We start from the raw sequence: 24009 nt of genomic DNA on the forward strand, positions 1-24009 counted from the left end.
GACATAGAGTTGCTGAACTGTGAGGTGTGGGTGTGAGAAACAGTCCCCCTGGCGAGGGCTTAACCAGAGAGGTCTTGGCAGCTCAGTAGCTTGTCAAGGCAAGACTTCCCCCGCCCCGCTGCTCCTCATCTCCAGGGTGCTCTTTCTCCCCATCACTCCATTCATCTAGAGACAGAAACTGCTAAAATACTGCACTGATGCCGCCTTGCTGGGGTTGCTCCAGTCTTGTGAGAGCAGGTGACTCAGTAGGGCACCCAGAAGGAAGACAACCCTAAGCCTGTGGTTCATCTGCTCTGATTTTTCTTGAAGAGCTCTAAATTTTCTTCTTTCCGTGCAGTGGACCTCCCTCCTCATGCCACCCTAGGCATTTGAAAAGCCCTGTTTGCTGGGAACAGTTTCCACAGTAATTGGGTCCTTCTTCTCCTAACAAGCCTTTGAAACCAGGATCTTACTTGCTAGAGACATTGTACAAGCTTGCTTGGCTTCCACTTGGCCTTGTCTCCAAACAATAAAACCATATTCTCCTGATTTAAGTCCATGCTTGTCCCTGTTTTGGCCCAAGCTGTCTAGTGTAAGTGGTCTACCTTACTCCTGCCCCCTCCCCCCGTAACCTCTGCATTACCCCACTTCAGCAGCATGGCTTGGATGAGGGGTCAGACAAAATATGCTCTCTGGGGAAAAGTGGAGTATATTGGAGAATCTGGACCTGTGCAAATTACTTCTTTTCTGGTTCATTGTCAAATCTGAGAGGCTGAGAAGTGGCACAGCTATAAATGGTTGCTAGTTGGTTAAGAACTTCTATTTGGACTTTCGTTTTCTCACGTCATTAATTGAAAAAGACAGAAATTCTCAAAAACATTGCGATAAATTGAGGCATTGATCTTTTCAGTTGTTAATATATTGAAATGAAATATTTGACTTTTTCAAAATTTCTATTTGTTTACGAGCAAGAGGCAAGCTGGCAGACTGTTCAGAGTTCCTAAATCTCTTTTTTTTTTTAATATAAAACACATTTTCAGCCAAAAACCTCACCCATGTATAACGTGGAGCTTTAAGGCCTTATAAATCCTCACTATTCAGGACTGTTGCGGTAAGGCTCAGGATTATTGCCTTTAGTAGGACATTCCTAGTTTTCTAGGTTTTGCAGTTTACTGCTCTTACTCATGGCACCCTCACGGTTTTGTCATTACTCTTACAGTGTTTGATTGTTTTCTTAAAGCACCAGCTCTGGGAATCAAATTTAATGTTAATTTTCATGAAAAATAGGGAAGAGAGAGGGAAAAAGCCTAAGTTTATGCTCTTGATGGGTTCAGGGAAGAGCCTGAGGAATGATCCTAAGGAAAAAAAAGGTTCAGAAGAAAGTAGAAAGAACATAGAACTGTATCCTAAAAATGAACCAACAGTAACCTTTTTGAGCGCTATCAGTTTATAGTATTGGTCTGCTGAAAACTTCAGTAAGCCACTGCACTCTGGCCCAAGGTGACATTAAAACGACACTACCTTTTCTGTTGGTTACAGAGTTACGTGAGGGAGCGCTTTGTGAGAACTTTCCCTTTTCTTCTCTCTGCAGGTACCAGCTCCTGTTGCCCCAAAAGCCACGGGTTCGTTTCAGAACAATGCTCCCCTCATTTGTAAGGTTCAAGAATCTTGAGTTCATAATGAACCATGATGATTATGAGGTCAAGTGTTTCTTGCCTTCCTTAATGAAAAGACCGGGCATACCTATACCCATTGGCAGTTGGCAGGTTTTTCTGGTTGCAACTTGTTAGCAACTTGCAGCTTGGTACCAGGGATTGCAATCTGGTAGACCTCACAGATGATTTACAGGCTATGTAAATACCTCGCAGACCAAAGGCTGAGTAACGCTGCTCAGGTCTAACTTCCTCCATGTCCCAGGTCATGACTAAAATGCTCTACGTCAAGAGTCCTACAAAGGAGGCGTTCACAGATGCCATCCTGGGTCTGGTGAGGCCTCCCCTCTAGGCGATGGTGAGGGAGAGACTAAGCTGGCCGCCTGCTCTGGACGCCCATCAGTCCCTGCCTGCTGACCGGCCTTTGCAGGCTAACACCATCCTCAGAGCACTGCCCCGCAACACAGCCCTGCTGCCTGTCCGCAAGCCCACATCAGCAGCCCTTGGAGGCAGAGCCAGGCTATTTGCCTGTTTGTACAGCACCTGGCACAGTAGCGTTCCAGTTCGTGACTGGGACTGCCAATTTTTACCACAGCGTAAGTAAATATAAAGCAAAATTTCCCTGGAGCCCATGAAAGCAGAGAAGCGTGCAGTACTTTACCCAGGGCATGGCACGGTGTTGCCAGAGCACCATGCCTGGAACAGTGCATTTGAATTATCTGTACCTGAAAGAGGCTGGCGGCTTCCAAGACTTTCTGCACGTTTTGCTTTGTGATCAGCATCTTACTGGTGTAGGTGTAGTCCAAGAGTATATTCATGGTTTCTGCATCAACTCCTTTGAGTATGATCTTCTCTTCATATTTCTCTCTTAAATCATTGCAGAACATGGCCCTGGACAGAGAGACATTCAGCTGTTACTGCATCACAGCCAGGATGAAGCATTCTGAAAACATTTAACTGTATAGATTTCAACACAGAATACTGCAATTGCTTCATATATTATGCAGTTATCCCTGCAGCAAAATAACCAGGAGAATTCTTTAGGTGCTTTCATACCTCTTTACTCATGAGTTTGATAAGGCATATGTACATGATTGGCACCCCAGAGCCAGGCCTAAGAGTAGACCCGGAGCTCCACGGACCTGGAATACCAGCAGCAGCTGGGAGCTCCCCTGGGAACGGCTGTGCCTGTACCGGCGCCACACAGCAGGGTGCCGCACCTCTGTCTCACCTGCTGGCCTCCTATGGACTCCCTCGTGTTTCTGCTACCGGCATAGCCCATTTGACCCAAACCGCCAACTCGCTGCCATTCCCCATACTTTATTAACCTATAGCCATGAGCATGCACATGTACTTCACACCCCTCGGCAAGGTAAATACCCCAGTGCTTCAGAGCTGCAGAATGTTGCTCTGTCTGAGCCCCAGGGCTGGACTAGCGCCACATGTCTGACAGCCTTACCTCTAAGTTTCCCAACATCTTTGACCCCATTAATTCCAGGGACGGGTCAGGAGGGAATGATTTACGGATCTGCTTCTACTTAAGAGGCAAGCTTTTCCTTTGGTAAGTTTGGGGAGCTTGTGGTGGGATCACAGAGTTGGTACCTCTTAGCTAAAGCAATATGTGGATAATCATGAATTGGAACTACTGTTAGCCAGAAAGTCCAATGCTTTGTTGCATGACGATACCATCTTTTCTTTGGTGGATAACACTGCATTTGAAAGGTGTCAGCCACATGCACCTTTGGCACAAGTCAAATATTTCATGAGGGATATAAATCAGCAGTTTCCCTAAGAGCCATTTAAATCCACTTTGCATCCTGAGCTGCAAGACAAGTGCACACATTTTTCTTCATCTGTGTTTTCAGTCCATCATTTTAAGTTTTACTTCCAATGCTTTTGATTTTATTTAAAAGGGGAATTTACTGCTGATCAATCCAGTCTTGTGCAGTGCATTCAGACAGTGAGATTTCATCTCATTTGGAATCTGGCTCAACAAATTAGAAGTATGTGAGTCCACTTGTAACTGCATCAGTGAAACACATGTGCACATCTACAGTGTAATTAGGAGTGCTCTTTACCCTGCAAGCCGAGCCCTTCTTCACTAGTCATGTACAGTGTTGACAGGACAGTGTAACCTGGGAAGTGTCTAAGTCTTAGACCATCTTTTTCTTGTGAAAATGGTGCCGGTTTTACAGCGAGATGACTATTCAGCATCAGCTCTCTTATTGACACGTCTTAGTGGAGCAAAGATGTTAACAGTTTTTGTTGCAAAGGAGTTGGGCAGGATGAACAGCAAATGAATGGAAGATGCTAGCTGCTCATTGCTCCTGCTCCTTGTCTCAGCAGAGATTTTATAGCAAGAGAGAGCTTGTATTAGTTACCTTGCTGTATAAAACTGTCTTTTGGGTAAAGAGACCTAACCTTTGAGCAGAAAACTTGGGCAGACAGGTTACTTGTCAGAAAAGCTGTTCAGCCAAAAATCTCATTTTCTCTTCACTCATCTCAGCTCATTACAGGTTTTTGATTCACTGCTCGTCTCCGTGCTCTGATTTCTGCTCCCATTGAAATCAGTGTATTGGAAGGCATTTGAAGGGCATTAAGGCAAAAAACTTCCTTTTTGGCGATCGCAAGAGTGGGATCTTCCTTAGCTTCTCTCTCTCCTTCCTGGTGGTGCTGAGTGTTGTGACTAAACCTGGGGCATGCAGCAGGAGGCCGTCTGACAACAGCAGCAGCCAGTACCCACTTCTCCACGGGAATGGGGTTTCAGTGTGGAGAGAAAGGTTTATACACAACAGCCGTTTCGATTGTGCGGAATTGGTGGGCGCCAAGTCTACGTGCTTAATCTGAGAAACAGGCCGTTGAATGGCGCAGGTGTTGTCTGCCCTTGTTCCTTTTATCTCTTAAACTGGTGGCTGCAGTCTTGTATACAGCCTTCCCTGTCGGGAAGGCAAAGCTCTCACTTCCGTCCCCCAAAGCCGGAGTGTTTAGTAGAGGTCAGCGGAGTTATGCAGCGTTACACCATCGTGAGGCAGCTCAGAAGCCAGCTGCAGGATCTTGTCCAAGTGCTTTCACCTTTCTATCTCCTAATTTGTGAAGCTCAGTCAGAGCTGCCATCCACTCCTGATCTCAGAGAGTGCAGAGATTCGTGCAACATGGCTGCAATCTGCAGAAATTGTGTGTCTGAAGCACCATGCTGTCCCTGCAGTACCCCTCCCTAGGTGGTGGCAGGGGTGAAGGAGGGGAAGTGCTGCTGCTATCCAGGAGAGCTGGTGGTTCCTGTAGTGGCCTTGCTTGCGGTCAGATGGAGTGGGCCTTCGCTCCCACCTTGTGTGCAGACCACCACTGCAACTCGGAACCGATCAGGCAAAACTTCTCTCCCAGGGATTAAGTGCTGCTTCTGTACCTCTGGGTTTGCCTGTGCCTACCCAGAGAGGTGTGTGAGTATTTTCCTTGCGACTAAATCCTTCTGCAGTGGCTACTAATTTTGCTCTCCCTGTTTTTCTGTTATCAGTCGCTGCTTGATTCTCAACTCAGCCATTGAAGCAACATCCATTTTAAGACATGCGCATCTGAAGTGAGGGGCTCAGGGCCAAATCTACATGACTATAAATGAGCACATTTCCCCCCAAAATGGAGAAATGGGGGCTGTAGTTTGTGCAGCGCTTTTTAAACATCAACCCACCATGGAATGCCTGTGCTTGGAAACACTCGAACACCAGCACTGGAGTTTGAGGACTCTCTGGCAGATGTTGCTCCAACCCTTCCCAGCCCTGTTCTCCCACACCGTGGGCAGTGCAGCAGTAACAAACTACTGCTCCAGTTTGGTCAACTTGGACTTCCCTTTTCTGCTTTGTTGCCTTCAAACTCTAGTTTGGGTACAGATGTGGGACACGTTAGCAATGTTAGCTTGTCTACTCTAAGGCAGTGCTGAAGGAAGGACTAGAAGTTGTTAACTTTGCGTAGTCCCGTTTAAGTCAGCCCTTGCTGATTGCTGACAGCATGGCACCCAGCGTTCAGGAAAGGGGTTGTGTAACATGCTATGGCAGGGGCCTGAAGCCCGTGACTCACAGGGTCCCTTTGCTTTACCCCCGTGCACAGGACTTGGAGGCTCTCTGACAGCATGGTAAATGCTCGCAGCAACGGCATGATGTATGAATCTCTTCTTTCTTTGGGCCCATGTAGTTCCCAGTGAATTGTGGCAAGATGAAACGAATGAGTAGCAGAACTAGTGAAGCTTGGTTCCCTGCAGACTTGCGCCCTCCTTTCCCCCGTCACAGCGACCTCAGCTTCCCCTCCCTGAGCCCTCCATTCTCTCTCGTGACTCCTCACGCACACACACGTTTCACGGTCCCTTCTCCAGGACACCTGGCGCTGTGCTGGGCTGCCTGTGTTTGGGCAAGCAAGGGCAGTGTGTGCTTTGGCCATTCAAATTTGTGGGGTCTGCACAACTGTGAGATTTCTTCCCCTCTGCCAAACTTGACTGAATCTAACCCAAAGAGTCATGAGGACAGGCACTGACAGATGGGAAACAGTGTGATACAATAGATCTCAGTTCCTTGGGAAACCAGGCCAAGCACAAACACCCAGGGGAGCAGTCCCTATGTACAAGTGTAATCCCGTGAGATGAGATGACATACCACCAGGTATCCCCCCTCTTTCAATGGGACAGGCTGTGGCCAAGGTCTCAGTGGAAAACTGGCTGGCAATAGTTAGCAGAAAACTGTTTTGCCTGTTTTAAACTGTTGAGGTGCCTTCTGATTGCAGCACCTTCTATTAATCCTCCTGATAGCGCAAAAGATATTTTTTCCAGTTTTTTTTTTTTAAACTAACATTATGGTCACTCTTATTTTAATTTGCACATCTTCTGTCCTTTTGGCACTTGATGATGATAAGAGTCTTTCGGGTATCTCTGCTTTCAGTTGCATATATTCACATACACAGTCTCTGTAGTCTATTGGTAGAAATAATGCCTATTTCCATTTATTCACAGATACGATCTCTGTTATGAGATGGTGAAAACAGAACTGATCTTCAAGGCACCGCCAGCAAAACTTACTAGACTCCATGAAAATGAACTTTCTGCTCATATCACAAGTGGTCACCGGTTCTTTTTTCTCATGTTTCCTCTGTAGCTATTCAGTCATCTGACCACTTCAGCAGTTAAGAAAAAAAATCCCAGCCATGCAAATTTGATTATCTCAATGATAATGGAAAATCTGTGTTCAAACTGATACTGATTTTTTTCTGTATGTCTAAAATTTGCTCTTGCTGACCAGCGATCTCATTTAGACTATCTAATGTAGTACTGAAAGAATGAAAAATTCAAGTGGACCAGAAAGAGATGGGGAAATGGTAAAATTTCTTTCAAGCAGATATTTCCCATTGCAATTGATTTTTGGCAGCCCTAGGAAAGATGGGAAGTTCCTTTTCTTTCCTCCTCAACAGTTTTATGCAACATATATTCTACCGCAGAATGATCATGGCAAAAATGAGCAAAAATGTCCCACAAGCCCACTCATATCTCAATAAAACCACCCCATGATCTGAATGGATCTTCCTCTTTGCCTGAGACCCAACGACAGCATACAAGGGGCTGGAGTTCGAAATATTTGGTTAAAATGCTATTTTCCTATCCCCTTGTCTGCTAGCTGTCCTCCTTTTCTTTGCCTGCTTCCAGCAGATTTGCTGAGTGCCGGTATCAGACCTCCAGAAAATCCACAACTTGGCACCTGCCTGATTTATGTCTCTGACTGTAAAAAAGGAGCTGAAAGGTGTCAGGGGTGCCAGACTCGCTGTAAGTCTGCAGAGTTCACTGCCCAGTTTACGCTCCCGGGAGATCTGCAGTTTCAGCCTAGGAAGCAAAGTAAGTTTCTGGGGTTTGTTTCTTGACTGCCTTACCTGAAATAATTGCTTGCCGCTGCCAGGACCACTCGGTGACAGGAGAACTCCCTGCTTTCCACGCACAGGATGACGTCCGTAAGGGAATTTTCTAGCCGAAGGTTCTCCAGGCCATTCTGGAGCACCAGGGAGAGTCCCGTATCATCAAACTTGACCTTTTCACCGCTCGAGACTTCCACCAGGTCCCCCATTTTCCGTGAACACTCATTGTCCACAGAGAGCTCAGGCTCCTCAGAGCTTTTCTCCAGCGTGTCCCCCATTTTCTGGCCAGCACCGTCTCATTCTGTTGGTGCTTCGATCTAAAAAGAGTCCCTGAGCCTCAGCCGAGTCACACTGCAGAAGTCAGGCGGATTTCCTGTCCAGAGCTCTCCGCTTATCTATAGCTGTCACACACATATAACAGGAAGCCTTGCACTTTCTCATCCTGTTAACACAAACAAAGGCTGGGTTTTTTTCGGTGAATTTCAGGCAGTATCAACGTGTTTAGAAAGGACTTAAGATGCCTCTGTATGTGAGAAGATTACAAGTGACAGGGAAGGCTTGCCTCCCACCCTCAAACCAGTCCTGCGCTCTTATCCAGATCTGCTTGTTGTAGCGATAGGTGCTCCATATGGCTATCGAACTACTTCTGGCAGGCAGGGCTCTGAAGGGGAAGAGGGTATGATTTCAAATTTCTTTTTCCAGGTGTGTAGTTATTAATCACTGAGGTTTTTTTTTTTTGTTTTTTTTGTTTTAATGATAATATGCTCACATATCAAGAAAGCCCTCCAGGTGGCTGTTCCTCTTCCTCATGGCATGGTAGGTGATACGCATTGGACAGCTTTTACTTTCGGGCTAAATTGGTGTAACTCTCTCCAGGAGATGCAGCAGTGCCAAAGAGCCCTGGTATTCAGGCCCCTGCCATACACAGTGGTGTCCCTCATGGGTGCGCACAGCCAGCAGCGTGCCACCAACTCTGGCTAAGAGTGGCAGCTAAAAGAAAGCACCTCGGGAGCAGGGTGTGCGGGCTCATCCCTGGGACAGCGTCTCCACTTGAGCTGTGGCTATATGTAGCTCACAGTCCCCAAGATGAACCTGGATTGTGGAACCTGTGACTGCAGGGCACCGCTTCAGTGTGTGTCTGGGGATGCCACAGGGGAGTGCTGATGGTCACCCTTCAGTATTTCAGTATACAGAGCACAGGGCTGAAATTCTCACTTTTTTGTGAGGCTGAATTGCATCTCCCTGGGTTTCACCTAGCTGAGAAGCTGACCCATAAACACAAGTTAACTGATAGGGTTAAGCTGCACAGCCTTTTGAAGGTAAGGGAGTAAATTCCCGGGCTGGCTTGGGAAACTCTCCCACTGGGGCGTTAGAAAATCTCCCTTCCGAGAGGAATACAGGGCTGACTTCTAGCAGACCGTGCCTTTGTGATACATATTTCTAGGAATCCTGGTTGGGCCTATCCTCAGGTTTCTGTTGTGTGTTTGGTTTCCTCTTTTGCCCTCCAGTTTGAACAGCTGAACGTAGGGTGCTAAGGGAAGCTTGGCTTAGAAGACGGACGTGAAAGCAGTGTTTGGGGAGGGCCAGATTCAGAGGGTTTTGTGCAGGACGGGAGGATCAAGAGGAAGAAAAGAGAGAAATCTCCCTCCTGCTTTCCCTTACCTGCTTTTCATGGTTTTCTCTTCGTTTTCTGTAGTATACACAGAGCTTTGGATTTTTCCTTCTCCAACAGATGTAAATGTGTTCCTTCTGCCTTTTCTGCTAACTTTTGGTCATGAATGCCTCCTTTCTCAGGCCAGTCCCATCTTTCCACCAAGTACTGCTTCAGGAATACCATCAGCACGTGAACATGAGCCCTCAAGAATATCAGGTGTGGTTTTGAAATCACAATATTTTAACCCTAACCTGGGTTAGATTCTCTTTGTTCATCCTCATGACTCTTGACCTTAGGGAATTCATCTTATCAGGCTTTTCTCTGATGGTGGGAAGCTTCATATTTTCTTTATCTGTTTAAGTGAAAGCTGAGATTCAGTAGCGATCACTTGATTCCAGTTGCTGAAGCTTTAGACAAAGCACTAAAGTTGCAAACATTGAAGTAAGATTGTATTGGCTGTGAGCGCTGGGAACGGAAACCCTGCGCTAAGTAGGTCGGTTGATAGCTGTGGTATTGTCAGCATACTACCCATTAATTGCACCGTAGAAGGGACCATAGCAACTTAAGCAAGTGTTGACTAGTACTAGCGCTGATCACTATCTCCAGTCTGTCTCCTTTTGTGCCATTGCCAACCCACATGGTGTGTTTTTAACCCTTAAAATTCAACTTTTTTCTGCCAATCACCTCCACTCATTTCTTACCTTCTTTTGTCAGCCTGTTTTTATAGCGCTGCTTAGTATTTATAGAACCTTTGCTCAGGGATTAATCCCCATACGTAGTAGCCAGTTGCATTATTTGGACAAACACCAGGGCAGCGCTGAGGGCAATGTTGTGTTTTGTATGAGTGTAAGCAAACACAGTGTCAGGGAGCCGCTTACCAGGCTGCTCCATCACCAAGACTGCAGCAGCAACACGTTCTTTAATCCTGGGGCAAATCCAGGTTGTTATTTTTTGGTAGCAGTTTCCAAAAACATCCTTCTTTTTGGCCTTTAGAAACTTCTTATGGCTGTACTTCTCCTGTTTTCATCAAGTTAATTACCAGCTAGCTAAATGAACCAATTAATCTGGTGAGAGCTGAAGGCTTGTCTGTTCATGAGGTGTTCGTCTATTATCTTTAGCTTACACATATCGAAATGACCTGTGTCGGTTCTGCACCAGCTTGAGACAACTGGTCAGAATTACTAGGTAGATAATGAATATCCACCACTGCGCTTTTGCACGGTAAGTTTACAGAGCAATGTAACATCAGAGACTGCTGTTTGTATGTATATATCTCTGTTTCATACTGGTTTGGCCAGTTGAGATCAGATGTTGCTTTGCATCCTGCCCTGATTGCCCCTTACCTACGAACTCTCTGTTGCCCAGTGATCATTCTCCCTGCTTAGACGTTGATCTGTAGCCATTTTTGGCTGCTTGTTCCTGCAAGCAGCATCTTGTTGCTGTGGCATTTCAGTACTGTAAAGCCACAACGTGCCAGGTGTGTCTGCCCAGACTGGCTAGAGGTCCTAGGCCTTCTCTTGAAGAGAAAGATTCAAGGAGCCCCTGGGAAGAGCCACTTCAATAAGGACGTACATGGAGCCACGATTAAGAGAAGGGCCAGAAGGAGTCACTCACCAGCAAAGGATCAAGATCAAGGAGTTGAGGCACTCTTACAACAACAGCAGAGATATAGAAACAGATTTCTGATAATTCTTCTGACTTGTTTTGCTTCCTACAGCCCCTGTGCTGGAGCTAACAGAGCCCTTATGAATCTGTCAAGTCTGAGAGGGACCAGGAGAGAAACATGGGAAGATGCAGCTGTAAAGCTCATGGCAGCCTCCAATAAGGGAGGCTGGATGAGGACTGACAGGAGTTTTTCCAGACTGAGAAAGAACACGCTGAGAAAGCCTAGTATCCCACTGGGATCAGGAAATTCCCTTCTCTAGGTGATGAGCAGGTGGCTGAACTCGCAGGTGGCAATAGCCCCATGTTTCTGAGCCAGAAGGGAGCTCTTCTGTGAGTGTGCTGTCACTGCAGAGCTCCCACAAAGTGCAGCCTTGCTCTTCATTTTCTTCCTCTTCTCCCAGACCATGCACATTTCAGGAGTCTCTAAAACAGCATTGCTGCAGGTGTGGGTGGTGGCTGGTGTTGGCTGCTCCAGCTTTTCTTTCCTCCTGGTGCTGCCAAAATCACGACCAGAGCTGCCTAGGAACAAGCAGACAACTTGCAAAACTGAAGCTGCCCAGCAGCCTATTGACAGCTACATCTTCAAATTTCAACATATTTCCTGATGGCTGTGGGAGGGAGCAGTCTTTCATAGGAGGCAGCTTGCATGAAGGCTAGCCCCAACAGGAGGAGGAGATGATAGCAGAAGAGGAATCTCAGAAGGTTTGCGAGTTCTACCCAGAGTCCTAACCCTGCAGTCAATTCTGCTGCGCAACCCGCTAAATGCTGCAAGAAAAAAGACTTTAGAGTGCAGAGGACCCTGCTGGGGGGACGCAGCTGTTCAGAATACCGGCTGCTTAACACAGAGACAGTTCCTGCATGTCGAAGCAGAGATTGGGACTCCAGCTGGACACAGATACCAGGGCTCATCTAACCGGGAGCTATTTTCTAGCACAGCACAAAGTAAGATCACGGAGGCGTGAGATAATCTTACCAGTCCTGGAAAGTTGCTAGATTCTTTGTCTGTGTTTTCAGTGCATAGAGCTTCAGTAGCTTAAAATAGCACGTCATCATTTTAGCTATGGGGAAGCAAATGTGAGGGGTTTTTTTTTTTTTTGAAAATACATCCAAAATCTGTGCACCTGATTTCCTATAGACAGTAAGCTGGTATATTTGATTCATCACACTTATACTTCCTCCACTGAGCCGAAGTCACCTTACATTTTAAAACCCAATCCATGAGCCTTTTCATATCCCTCCCTCTGGGCAACTGTGGTTACTCAAAGCTGGCAAACAACCATGATTTTTTTCAACTGGAGTCTAGCCTGTCCCATCCCCTCACTCTTGAAAAGCACCACCTATTTCAAGAGCAGTGTTACTCTGTGAGTGCTTCATTTATTATCTTCCCAAATTTTGCTCTTGGACCATTTTTCCTTGTATTTTAAGTGGCTGGAATGTTTCTGGAATAATTGCTGCACTCCATTTAGTTTTTCTTAGGGATACTGGAGTAGTCAAGGCACTGTGCTAAGTATCTAGATGAGTGACTCCAAACTGTGCTTTCACCTAGCGTGCAGGAGAGATCCCAGCTCACCGAGCTGTGTGAATGCCAGATCATGTGGGCTGAGGAGCCAAAGGCTGGTTGTTACCCTGGCCCCTTTTCTCCTGTGTGTGTCACTGGCTAGAGATGTCAGCAAGCCTAACCCTGATGTCTCGATGGGCCAGCTGAGCTTGAGAAATCTTTGATCCCCTGCTCACAGGCCTTTGAGGAAGCAGTGGTGAACGACTACTATTTAAATGAAGTGTTGATTCTATGTGAAGAAGCTGAATTGCAGTCTGGGGATGCAGTATGATCACTCCCAAAGCTGCTGGCAGAACAAGCTGAAACTTGGCTTCATTCTATAATATAAGTCCTTATAGGCCAGGATGAGATGCACCCAAACAAAGCTGGAAGGATTGAAGACTAGCAATGGGGCGGAAGGTAAGACTCATACAAAATGCAGTAGTACAGTTTGTGGTACCTGGAGAGTGCAGCAACCAGCCTTCCCCATACAGAACAGTCTTTTCCTTTTTCAAGGAAGAAGGATAGTCTTTCCCCTACATCTTACACTACTATGGGTTTCAAAAGGGACCACATAAGTGTGTGTTCCCTTTCTCCCCTCAAGATAGTCAGTCTTTGAAAAGCAGCAGTTATTTCCATTCCCTGTTGTATGTTTATCTACTGGAACCTGCAAACAGGGAAAGAAATGTGATTCTTAAAAGTTAGTTTCTTTCTAAAAAAGAGGCCTGTTTTCTTTTAAATCAGTCCTGAATGCTTTCTTAAAGATTTTGCCAGTGTTACTCACAAGAAGGCTTTCTCATCAACATCAGACTTCCACCTGCTTTAGTTTATGTAAGTAACTATTTGCTTGGGTCATTTGTCTAGTGCTGGCTGCTATGCCACCCATTTGAATTTAAAAGCGTCTTCTTCTCTGTATTGTTGGTTCATGGCCATTTATGCACAAATAATTCTCCCTGTAAGTAAATTACACCTTTGATCTGCCTAAGTGGACACAAGGAGCTGGGCCGGTGCTCGAAAAAGCAGAGGACTGTTGGCCTCAGTGATATTTTGATCTTCTTTTCCTTGTGCGCCTCAGTCTTCTGCTGTAGCCAGGCTCTGGCCTTCAGTGCATGAAGGTAAGAAACGTGGCTCCCATAACTCAGGCACTTCTTTCGCAGCTGGATGAAACATTACCACCAAAGATGCTTTTGTAATGAAGGAGAGCTGTTCTGGGTAGCAAGAGCTGGGAAGTGTGGTAAACTGCCATTTGTAGTGAATTATATGGAGGAGCGTGCTTGATGTTAGTGAGTAGTAAGGACGCTGGTTGGACTGAAATTTCTGTTCTTGAGTCTATTCATAGAATATGCTAAGTGGCCCTGTGAAATGCTGACAGTGTGATTCCAAACCATGGGAAATAAAGCTAGTTTCAGATTTTATTGAAGTCTAAAGCAACGCTAACTTTTATTTTTCATTAAGGCTTGTCGATCTCAGCCAGTTCTGGGCACACATACCTAACTGATGAGTTCACACTCCGGGTGGAAGCGACAGAGCTGCAGCTGAGTTCTGCTTTGGTTTCGAGCTGCTTGCAGCTCAGAAATGCTGGCCCCAGTGTCACTTTGTGTCCTTTGAGTTCGTAGGGATGGATTTTTGCTAGTTTGTAACGCAGATTTCCTTCTCACGCTCTAAAAGTGCAGTACCCTACGTACTATGTAGGCACAGAAGACGGCAACGTGGCCTCCACAACACTTGACTGACCAGCCTCAGTCTGCTTTGTTGCCTTCTCTGCAGGACTAAGTCTATCAGACTTGAAACCCACATGGACCCAAAGCAGAAGGAAATGATTCAAGTGAAGCCTAATCTAAACATGCTGAAGCCAAATGAGATTTTTTTGCCACAGATCCTGACAGGGAAAGGGAGCAGGAGTCTTTACACAAGGGAGTCAGGCGTTTTAGTATGATGCTCACAACAGCTCTCAAAGTCGGAGTAATTTCTTTGAAAACTTCTCTTTGACTACCAGTACAAAGTAGCACCTGCTGCTGACTGACGTGTGGTCACTTACTATTCTGTCTTGTTATCTGAAAAATAAGGACACCATTGACAAATATTATTACTCTTGGAAAGGGGTGTTTTTCACTGGAAAACTGAATCTTGAGTAATTAATTTTTGGGTTTCCTCTTCTGACATAATGAAGGGCAGAATTAGTTGGCTCCCTGGTGACCAACTGCTGAACATTTCAGACCTTGATCTGTCTAGGGGGAGAAAAGCAAACTGGAGGAAACAGCAATTTACATATTTTCAATAAATAAATGTATAACTTTTGGTCAAAGTGCAGGTTGACTTCATACACCCACACACATGTGCTCCCCTATACAAAGCCAGTACACAATTCTGTCTAATTTCCATTACATTTTTTCTTCCGGAGTTACTTTGTTTAGTGCTATGGCTACGGTTTAAATTTTCGGTTTGATGATGAGAAGGATGGTGCATGCCTAATGAACTTAAATTTTAGTTAAAAAAATTGTGATTATACTGACAGCTAATTCCATGGCACTGCTATAGCAGCCAAAGTTTCAGCAAGTTTTAAAGTACTATTTTAAAAAAATGTAGCTTTTGCAATTTTTCAGCAGGGGGTCTTAATTGTCTCTTTTGCAAGAAATCCAAATTTGCATGAAACTAGTCTTTCAGAGACTAGAGCAGTGTTAGTCAGCTTTCAATACAATTCCTACATTTTTAGTAACCGTAACTCTGTATGGTATGAACCATGGAGCTCAGGAGTATGTAAGTGCTGTACTTCACAGCTTCCAGCTACCTGCAGCCTGTGGAGGAATTAAGCTAGCAGATTGCTGGTAAGTGGCTGAGCAGGTAGAAAAATATAATCTCATCAGAGAATATGCTGTAGAAATGTAGATTTTGCTGATTATTACCAGGAGGAAAAATTGTTACAGCATCATATATAACTGAACTGTGAATGATCTAAAGTTAGAAACAGTGCGGGTGAGTTGTTAATATCTTTATTGCATGAAGTGTAATGATTTAAAAAAATAAAAAGTGAAGTGCTGAAAAAGTTGTAGCATTTCTTGATGAGGAAAGGAAATTATCTGAGGTTGCTGTAACTGTCTACATACTGTATTTGAAGGTGTTATGCTGTTAGGAGCTTGGATATTTGCCAGTTGTTTTTTTATGATAAGAGTAATCTTACCTTAATATAGCCATAACTTTCTGTCTGTGAATATAGCAGATTCCAAGCTACTATGGACAGAAAAGAGCATTACAGTTTTATAGACCAACCCCTTCTTCCCCCGTGTGGCGCAGGCCAGGGTTTCATGCTTGGTAAGCATATATGTCGTGGGCTCTGCTTTCCCCGCTCGCCGTGCACTAGCCGGCAGCCCGGAGAGGCTGAGACCCAGCACTGACCGTGCCACGCTGCCTGCGAGCTGGGCTACACCTGGGGCAGGAGTGTTTAAGGATAGCTCGGGGGCTGCGGGGCGAGATGTGCTCCCTCCAGCTCGCAGGCTCGGGTTCGCTTGCAGGCTTGACATGCCTTGCGAGTCGAAAGCCGCAGAGCTCGGCGGCTGGCGGGAGCTGCGAGCTTCGTGAACGCTGCTAAAGCTCCTCGGCAGCCGTCCGATCGGGGCCTGTGCAGTAAATCAGGGAAGCTGTCGGGAATGTAGGGCATTGGGACAGCTGCGCGGGGCCCGGGAGGCAGCTCGGGAACGCTGCGACGCTTTGGACTTGGAAACCCTGACAGATAACTTGTGCTGGCTGGTACCAGGGCCAGGAGGTGGAGCCCGGCTAGCTAGCTATGTTCAGTGCTGCTGGTCCTCGGGAGTGAGCCGAGGTGCCTCTGACTACGTATGAAGTTTTGGTGGTATGACTTTTGAGAAAGAGGAGACCAGAATCATTCTAGACTTCAGAAAACAGGTAACTTTTGAGAGTTTGCCACTTAAAACTTTCCTTATGCCTTAGAAATAATAGTTTAATTTTTTCTCCCAGTCTACGCTCCCATTAAAAAGAGAATGGAGGGTTTTCGTATTGCAGGAGAATTTCCATTTCTATGATGACCTGCCCCCAGAGAGAGACCGAAAAGCTTCAGAATTTCAGAGTCCTCTCAGTGTAAGAAAAAAGGTGGACGTTCTTAGGTTTGTTTTATTTTCCCTTTAGAAAAAATATACAAATAACAAAAATATAACAGGTATCTAAAAAAATGAGACATATATTTGCCTTTTTATTGTTTCCTGTCTACAATAATGACCTGTTCCTCATTTCACTTCCCCTCCCCTTTTAAAACTACCAAAGATTGTCTCCTGTATAAAAAATGAGATTAAAAAAGGCTAAGAGAGTGTATCATACCAATATTTAGTAATTTTTACATCTTCCATTTTTTCCTCAAGATTCACTTCCATGTTGATGTATGCCAGAAATCATCCAGCTAGCAATGACATGCTAAAACAATGTGCTCATTATCAGAAGTCCACTAACTACCCAATCTTATTTTTACAGCCATTTCTGTCTAGTGATACTGCTTATGAATAGATTGGTAGGGAAGGGTTAGGATGAAAGAGTCAACCACAGATTCCGCAATGTTTTCCGTGACAAAACAACATGTGTTGAGTTAGCTACGCCACGGGAGTCTGCAAACTTTCATTAAGTGTGTTTTTCCTGGGATTACTCTAGCTACTGATTTGTTTCCTTTCTTCGTATGACAAAGCTCTGCCCAGGACGAGTGCTCTGAAGTGTCTTAAGTCTGGGATAGCATTTTGAAGGGAGCTGAGAGCTTTGCTTAAAGAAGCACACAACTCTTGTCCTTAGGAGTATTTCAGATCTGGAAATAGTCACATTTTAGGCCTCGGAGTGAGTGCTCCAACACTTGTTTACCAAGGAGTGAGAGCTCAGGGTGTTGTTCTGGGCTAGGATTTTGTGTGCTGGTTCTTACGGAAGAGCTGTTGCCACATCCCTCCCCATGCCCAAAGCAGCCGCCTCTTTCCAGCAAGGCACGTGCATTCAGGCTGGGAATACCAAACTGGTGGTTTCTGCATGTTCCAGGGCTTTTTTCTGTGCTGCTCTGCTAGATGCAGGAAGCCTGGGATGTGAGGACAAATTTGCCGATTGTCCTTGTTCTGGCATCCCATGATTTCTCTCTTTTTTTTTTTTGAAAGCCAGTACCATTTTCCAAGGCTTGTCAGTCAGCTTGGAGAGAAACTGCTTTGTACCACAGTGCTGATGATGGATAACAGAGGGAAGCAGCGATATGTGTGTAGAAGGCACGTACCGTGCCATTGAGCAAATCTGGCAACATGGAGAGGAGGAAGAAATCATGGGACTCTTGGGTGAATTAACTCTTCCTGGATTAACTTGACTTGCTGAAGCCTTGCTGATGACCAAAGGGAAGGGGTAGCTGCAATTGTAAGATGACAAAGGTCACATTCCTAGAGATTGACCAAAATGTCACCCCAAAGGCCCTGCAGCAGCTGGCCAATGTGAGAGGAGCTCCTCAGCATGCAGGGCGGCTGGTTCTTGCACGTGAAAGCTTGCTACCCCACAGCTGCTATTAGGTAACTGCTGACCAGGTTGTGAACTTAGCATATATTCCTTGGTCGGTTGCCAGAGGGGTGTGTACACCACCAGAATTAGCTGGTGGCATGGATCTGCAAGCATGGAGGTCCCTGGTAGCTTTGTAAATCTGAGATTCCCCAATTTGGGACAGACGGGCATGCATGGGACACGTGTCAGTTCAAAATATGGTTTTGTGAAACCTACCTTTCCTTCTGCTTTGGCAGACAAAGCTTTTCATGGTCACCTGGAATGGTGAAAGGATCTGTTAAACTTGTGAAACGCCTGAAGGTCCCAAAGATGAAGAGGTGCAGTGCTTCTGCCTATTAACTGGTCCTGGCATTGGCAAATGGTTTGAGGAGAAAGCTATTAAGTGTGGCTGAGGGGCAAAGTTGGGGTCCTGTAGTACGGTGTTCTGCTGAGCTGCAGCATAAAAGGAAGGCCTATGGTGTAGCGATTTGTGAAAACATACGATTGCCCTTAATGTGAGCGTGAGGGGCTGTGGTTGGGCTTGTGGTTATGGGGCAGTGTGGGAACATGGCAATAACACCACATCAGCTCAGAGAACTGTTTTTGCAGGCATCTGTCTTACTCTTTTGCTAGGTTAGCGATTGTATCTGTCATCTGCTGTTGTGCAAGAGCAGCTGTCTTTAAGTCTACACCAGTGCGGCTAACAAGAGCCGAAACAGCTTTTATGCCTTTGCCTCTTATTTCTTCCTGAAGAAAAGAACCAGACAAAGACCAGTAGATTCTGCCCCTATCTGACATGGCTAGGCAGTATTTTCGTGATGTCTCGATGCTGTATGGGCTGCAAAAAAAAGAAATAGGTCAGTGTCTCTGGCAGCAGTGACTCCATATCCGTTCGTCTCAGCTTTGGAATTCCACTGCCATGTCTTCTCCCGGCCGTGGATAATGGGAAATGGGAGTTATTTGGTGGAAAAATTGGTATACTTGTTTATGCATAGGAGCACTATTCTAAGGAATCTTGTTTTAATCTGAGGTTATTACAGTGGTGAATAGCCACTGGGATGAGCAGGTTTAGTGGGGATTTGCGTGAGCCAGCAACCTGGCCTGGCTGAGAGAGGCCTGAAGTTGACAAGGCCATAGGCAATACTAATTGCAGGGCCAAATTAGTAAGCATGTCTTATTGATGCCAGGTGGCTTTTGTGCTTGAACAAAGTATGTACTCTTCTGTAATGCCGTTGTCCCCCCTGCTGAGCACCAGTGAGTGCTGCACATGCAAGCGGTGGGGCTGCACCGCAGCCGATGAGGCACACAGCTCTGGCACTGGGCTGTAAAGATGGAGGCGTGCAGGGACGAGCACAGCATTTGGCTGTAGGGGATGTCCCATTTCATCCCTGGTGATAGGACCTGCCCTCATCCTGCCACCTCCCTGCTGCAGACATACACACAGCGAAGCATCGCTGCCCAGAGCGAAGGCTAAGGACATGCAGTGTCAGAGGAGAGGAGGATCTACAGTAGTCAGCCAGAAGGCACTGAAAATGGACCAGATGAGTAAGTGGTGTCTGGGGAGATGGAGCATAGGCTTGCCAGGACCCTTAGCTATTCACGTGCCAGGGCAACGATCTGTGCTGCAGTTGCCATTTCCTGGTGCAGCTGCCATTTTTAATAGGTGCTGGGAGGAGGAGAGGCTGCAAATGAGTGGCCTTGAAAGAGCTCCTTCCAGCCTGGATGCTTTCATCTGCTGTTTATCCACAGCTGCCGAATGCAAGTCAATGTCACCCTCAGCACCCACTGGGCTTTCTGCAGGGTCACGGTGAAAGTCTGTTCAAAGTCCAGGAAAGGATTTTAGCAAGTTCTGTTCTGTTCTCTGTACTTCTTTGAGAGATCTTTTATCATGTGAAGGGTTTTCTTGGTACTTTCATCCTGATCTAAATCCCGCCTCTTCCTCCTTTAGTGCTATTTCCATACACCTCTTCTTTTTCATTTAAAACACCTTAGTCAGTGCTTTTGTCAGCATGCTCAAAAGGTAAATCCCTCAATAGTTATTGCACTCACTCTTGTCCTCTTCCTTATAAATTGCTATTATTGTCACCTTTCCTTTTGCTCAGTACTGACTATTGTTTATAATTTTGCTGAACGGCTTATTTTGTTACATTTACGTTTTCTGCCTACTTGCATCAGGATCTGTAATGACGCTGTCACTTCCCAGCACCTCTTTTCTTTGTGAGGCTTTCTGTCCACTAAAACATCTACCAACGGGAAAATCTGTTCTCTCTCCTTTTGCTGAGAAGTACTTGTTTTACATTTTCCATTTATTGTCCAGCTCTTCAAAATGCTCCTTCTGTTGCTCATTCGTTGTCAGTTATTAGCCTGCACTTGTCTTGCATCTTCAACTCAAATGTCTCACTTCTTTCTTTTATCCTGTGATAACAATCCCCATGTTACAGTCAGGCTTTTTGATGCTGTGCGCTTACCAGGTTGTCTATGTTGCTCTCCGTTCTGTGTGATCAGTGATCAGCGCAAGGCACTCGGCTTGTAGATTTTCACCTCCTTCCATATTCGTGTTCTGCGTCCTACACTTGTTGCTCAGTCGCTGCAGTTCACCTTCCTTCACCTGTTTCTGCATTTAGCGCAGAACCCTTCCTCAGACTGCTTCGGATCGGTGTCCATTACCAGTAAGTAACTACTACAAGGGATCATGGATTTTCTTGGATTTTGTTTTGTTTTCTGTGAGTATTACGACGTGAAAACCATCGAGTTTTGCTTAATTCTAGAAAGTGATACGGAGTTGAGGAGCTCCCCCCCCGCAGGGGAAAATTCTCGGGACCGTACTGGCCCACGGCTTCTCAAAGGAGTTACGTCTCCACTTGGAGGAAATGCCGTTGACCCATTTAGGTGGCACACTGCATTGTTCAGCTGTGTGTGAAAAGTGCCTGACGCTGGTGGTATTCAAATTCAGCACCGCCAGAAAAACGCATGAACATCGGTGGATGGGTGCAAACATTTTCAAGTAGGCCTCTAATTTTAGGTTTTAAGCTCTCCAATGCCCAGCTGAAGATGCCTTCAGAATCTCCAAAATCACTAACCTCTTCAGAAAATACTGGCCAAAATGTTTTATGAACAATTCACATTATTAAAAAATACTAACAAAGCTTTATAGAAATGAGTAATCATTAATAATTGGTTTCAGCTTCTTAGGAAACACACAACTGCTTATTTTGAGAGAAATGCTCAGCACCGCTGAGAAATAACAAGCAGTCCCCCCTGCTGGCACAGGAAAGAAGACAGTAGGATGTAATAGCAACCCAAGTATCCTTAATTTCAGGCATCCTCAGTGACGCTTGCTTTCAGAACTGTAAGTGCCTGGATGTGACTGCATGCATACATGTGCGTATTATGAAACAACTGATTGCTCAATGAGTATTTTTAATTAATATTTTCTTTTTAAATGCCCTATTTACCCTCTTCACACAAAGTTTTTCTGCCACGTGCTGTTTTGATTGAAGTAAATGTACTTCCTCAAGATAGTTCCTTCAAGCCAATTCATAGATATTTTGACCCTCTTCTAATGTTTTCCCTCCCACTGCTCGTTCCTTTAATCCCTCTTACGTTTTCTAAAGTGAACTATAAAGAGTTATATCAACCTCAGGAGTTAAAAATCAAAGGATTGGGGCAGACAAGAGGATATATTAGATCTATTTTAAGCAAAACATTTTTCTTAGATCATATACTTCTAATATCTAACATTTTGCAAAAAGTAACACTTCAGGTCATTAGTATTTTTATCTTCAGCTGATGAAATAAGTTATTGCAGTGCGACTGTACTATACGAAGTAAGCCGGCAGTTGATTTTCTATTTGCTGCTTATGCTGTTTGGGGACCTTCTTGCTTTTCCAGCTGGAAAATGAAGCATTGACAGAGCAGCGTCACTTTACAGTTAAATCTGTTAAGCAGTTTTGAGTTTTAGCTCAGCGCGAAGTTGGTTTAAGGTTTCAGTTGTTTAAGATGTTAATGAAAACAAATATACGTGCACAACCAGAACTGACATTTTTCAGTCTATTTTTAGAAACGTTGCCTTTTATTTAGTAATTCTGTTTTGCAAAGCTGCCATTTGCCTGACCCTTGGGCAAAAGCGTAGCTTATCTAGCCTATGAAAATCTGGGACTGGTTTGTTCCAGAATGGATCAGTCCTGGAGAGCCGAGCACAGGCTGCTCCTGCTGTCGTGTCAGCGAAGGAGCACCGGCGCCTGCTGAGGAGAGCACAGCGCTCCGCGCGCCTCCCTGCGAGGCCGCGCTGAGGCAGCAGGAGGAACGGGCAGGGCCATCCTGAGCTCGGGAGCGCGGCCCTAGCGCAGGTTCTCTGAAAGGTGAAGATGTATTATGCTTATGAGTGGCATCTGACATGTAGGAGAGGGATGTAGCTGGCTGCTAAGAGAATTCACGTTCCTTCTTTTTCCTACAGCAATAAGGGGCAAGAGAGCTGTTGTCCTATCTTTTTCTCACTGTCCACAGCTCTCCCACTCTGCTATCATGGTATCCTTTGAGTTGCATGAAAAGCCTTCCTCTCACTGCCTCTCTCGCCCCTACCCTCTACCACAGGTTTCTTCAGCTTGGAGGGAAATGATTTGTTCTTCTTACCCCTTTCATTATTTCTTCCATTGCTGTAGTGCTTAGGATCCCTAAACATGCACCAGGGCGCAGCTGGACCCAGTGGTAGGTAGGCACCTGCTGCTCAGCGCAGGCACGGCCCCAGGGACCTCTGCCCGAGGGTGTCCGGGGATGCTGATGCATCTCCTCCTGCCTCTGCAGAGGGAGAGGCAGTCCCGCCTGCCCGGCGGCGCGCAGGCAGGTTAACGCTGGCGAACTCTGTTACCGGGCCCTGCGCGTCGGTACTGTTGTCGCTGCCGTCGAGCCTACGTGTTGTCAGGGCGGCCGGCGCTCGGGTGCGCTGCCTGACCCGGGGGCCCCTGCTCCAGCCAGGCCTTCTAGGAAGGAGAACGCAGCCAGTTTACCTGTCTACATCAGCTCCGTGGTATTGCACAAGGCCTCGTTTAGTACAGGCTAGTGACCTTAATTTCAGCGTGCGTATCCCTGCCCTTGCCTCGCTACTCCGCATTATGGATAGGCAAGTTTGCTTGTGCTAAAGGGCAGAGCAAAAATACATTTCCACACTCCCAGGCATGTTCCATCGGCCTGTGTTGGAGCATGGGCTTGCGTCCAAATACTTTGGATATGAAGTGAATTTTGGGCTTCAGGACAGGCTCAGACCTGCTCATGAAATTGCACTGTGATGACACCAGGGTCCTGCTTTTGTATCTGTGGTTGACTCGCTGCTGCTGCTGCGATCTGCAGCTGTGACAGCAGTGCTCTGCTCTTACTGCCTTAAAACAGACCTTGCTTTTCTCTAGTTAGCAGGAAAAATGCTAAATGTTGTGTTGCAGCTGAGCAGGAACTAGTGAAAAGCTTTGTGTACTGGAGACAGCAATATTACTTAGGTGAGGCTGTAACTGAATTGGATAAAGGTCCTCTTTCGACTGCTTCTGGTGCGTGTGTGCGTGCACGTTCGTGTGTGTTCAGGCGTATTCTGTATTTTGGTCATATAGACTGAAAAGTTAACACGCGCGGACAGCGCTGCTTTCCTGAGGCGCAGCGACGGGTGTTGTCGAGGGTGGCTGGTTACGCTCCCCGGAGCTTGCCCGTCGGCTTGCTGGCACAGCGGGGCACCCGCGTACCACGTCCCAGCTGAATGCAGCATTTCCTGCTAAACTGCAAAATTTGGCACGCTCAAGGTGAGGCTTCTGTCAGGAACATCAGGTTTTGTCCTCTGCGTTATCATCTTCCCAAAGGGGAGCTCAACAGCGAGCGTTCGCAGCGATAAGCGCTCCTCACCCGTGCGACCGTTGGCGCTCCCCGGACGCCGTCTCTTACCCCGGCGGTGGATACCCCCTTCGGCCCCCGATTCCCCTGTGTAACAACCTTTTCTCCCTGAGGCACTGCCGCACAGCCCACGCGGTTTAGACCTGTATTTTCGACCACGGCCCAGCGCAGCTCGCCTCACCCGCCCGCCGGCGGGCAAACGCAGGGGGCCGCCGCCGGCCTGGGCCGGGCCGGACTACAGCTCCCAGGGCCGCGCGGGGCGGCGCCGCCGT

The 24009-nt window shown here is 46.3% G+C and overlaps 1 protein-coding gene across 1 annotated transcript in view; it reads right to left on the reverse strand.

The window, feature by feature from the left end:
* The window catches only part of KLHL6 (kelch like family member 6), a 20992-nt gene extending 13084 nt beyond the window's left edge, over window positions 1-7908 (reverse strand). The window contains exons 1-2 of the mRNA XM_009674134.2: window positions 7530-7908; window positions 2357-2522 (exon numbers count right to left, since the gene is read on the reverse strand). Of these exons, the coding sequence (XP_009672429.1) occupies window positions 2357-2522; window positions 7530-7789 (426 nt within the window). The 5' untranslated portion in view covers window positions 7790-7908. The remainder of the gene's footprint in view (window positions 1-2356; window positions 2523-7529) is intronic.
* Window positions 7909-24009: the final 16101 nt, after the last annotated feature.

The sequence above is a fragment of the Struthio camelus genome, chromosome 9 (assembly GCF_040807025.1).
Source record: "Struthio camelus isolate bStrCam1 chromosome 9, bStrCam1.hap1, whole genome shotgun sequence".
Classification (NCBI taxonomy): domain Eukaryota; kingdom Metazoa; phylum Chordata; class Aves; order Struthioniformes; family Struthionidae; genus Struthio; species Struthio camelus.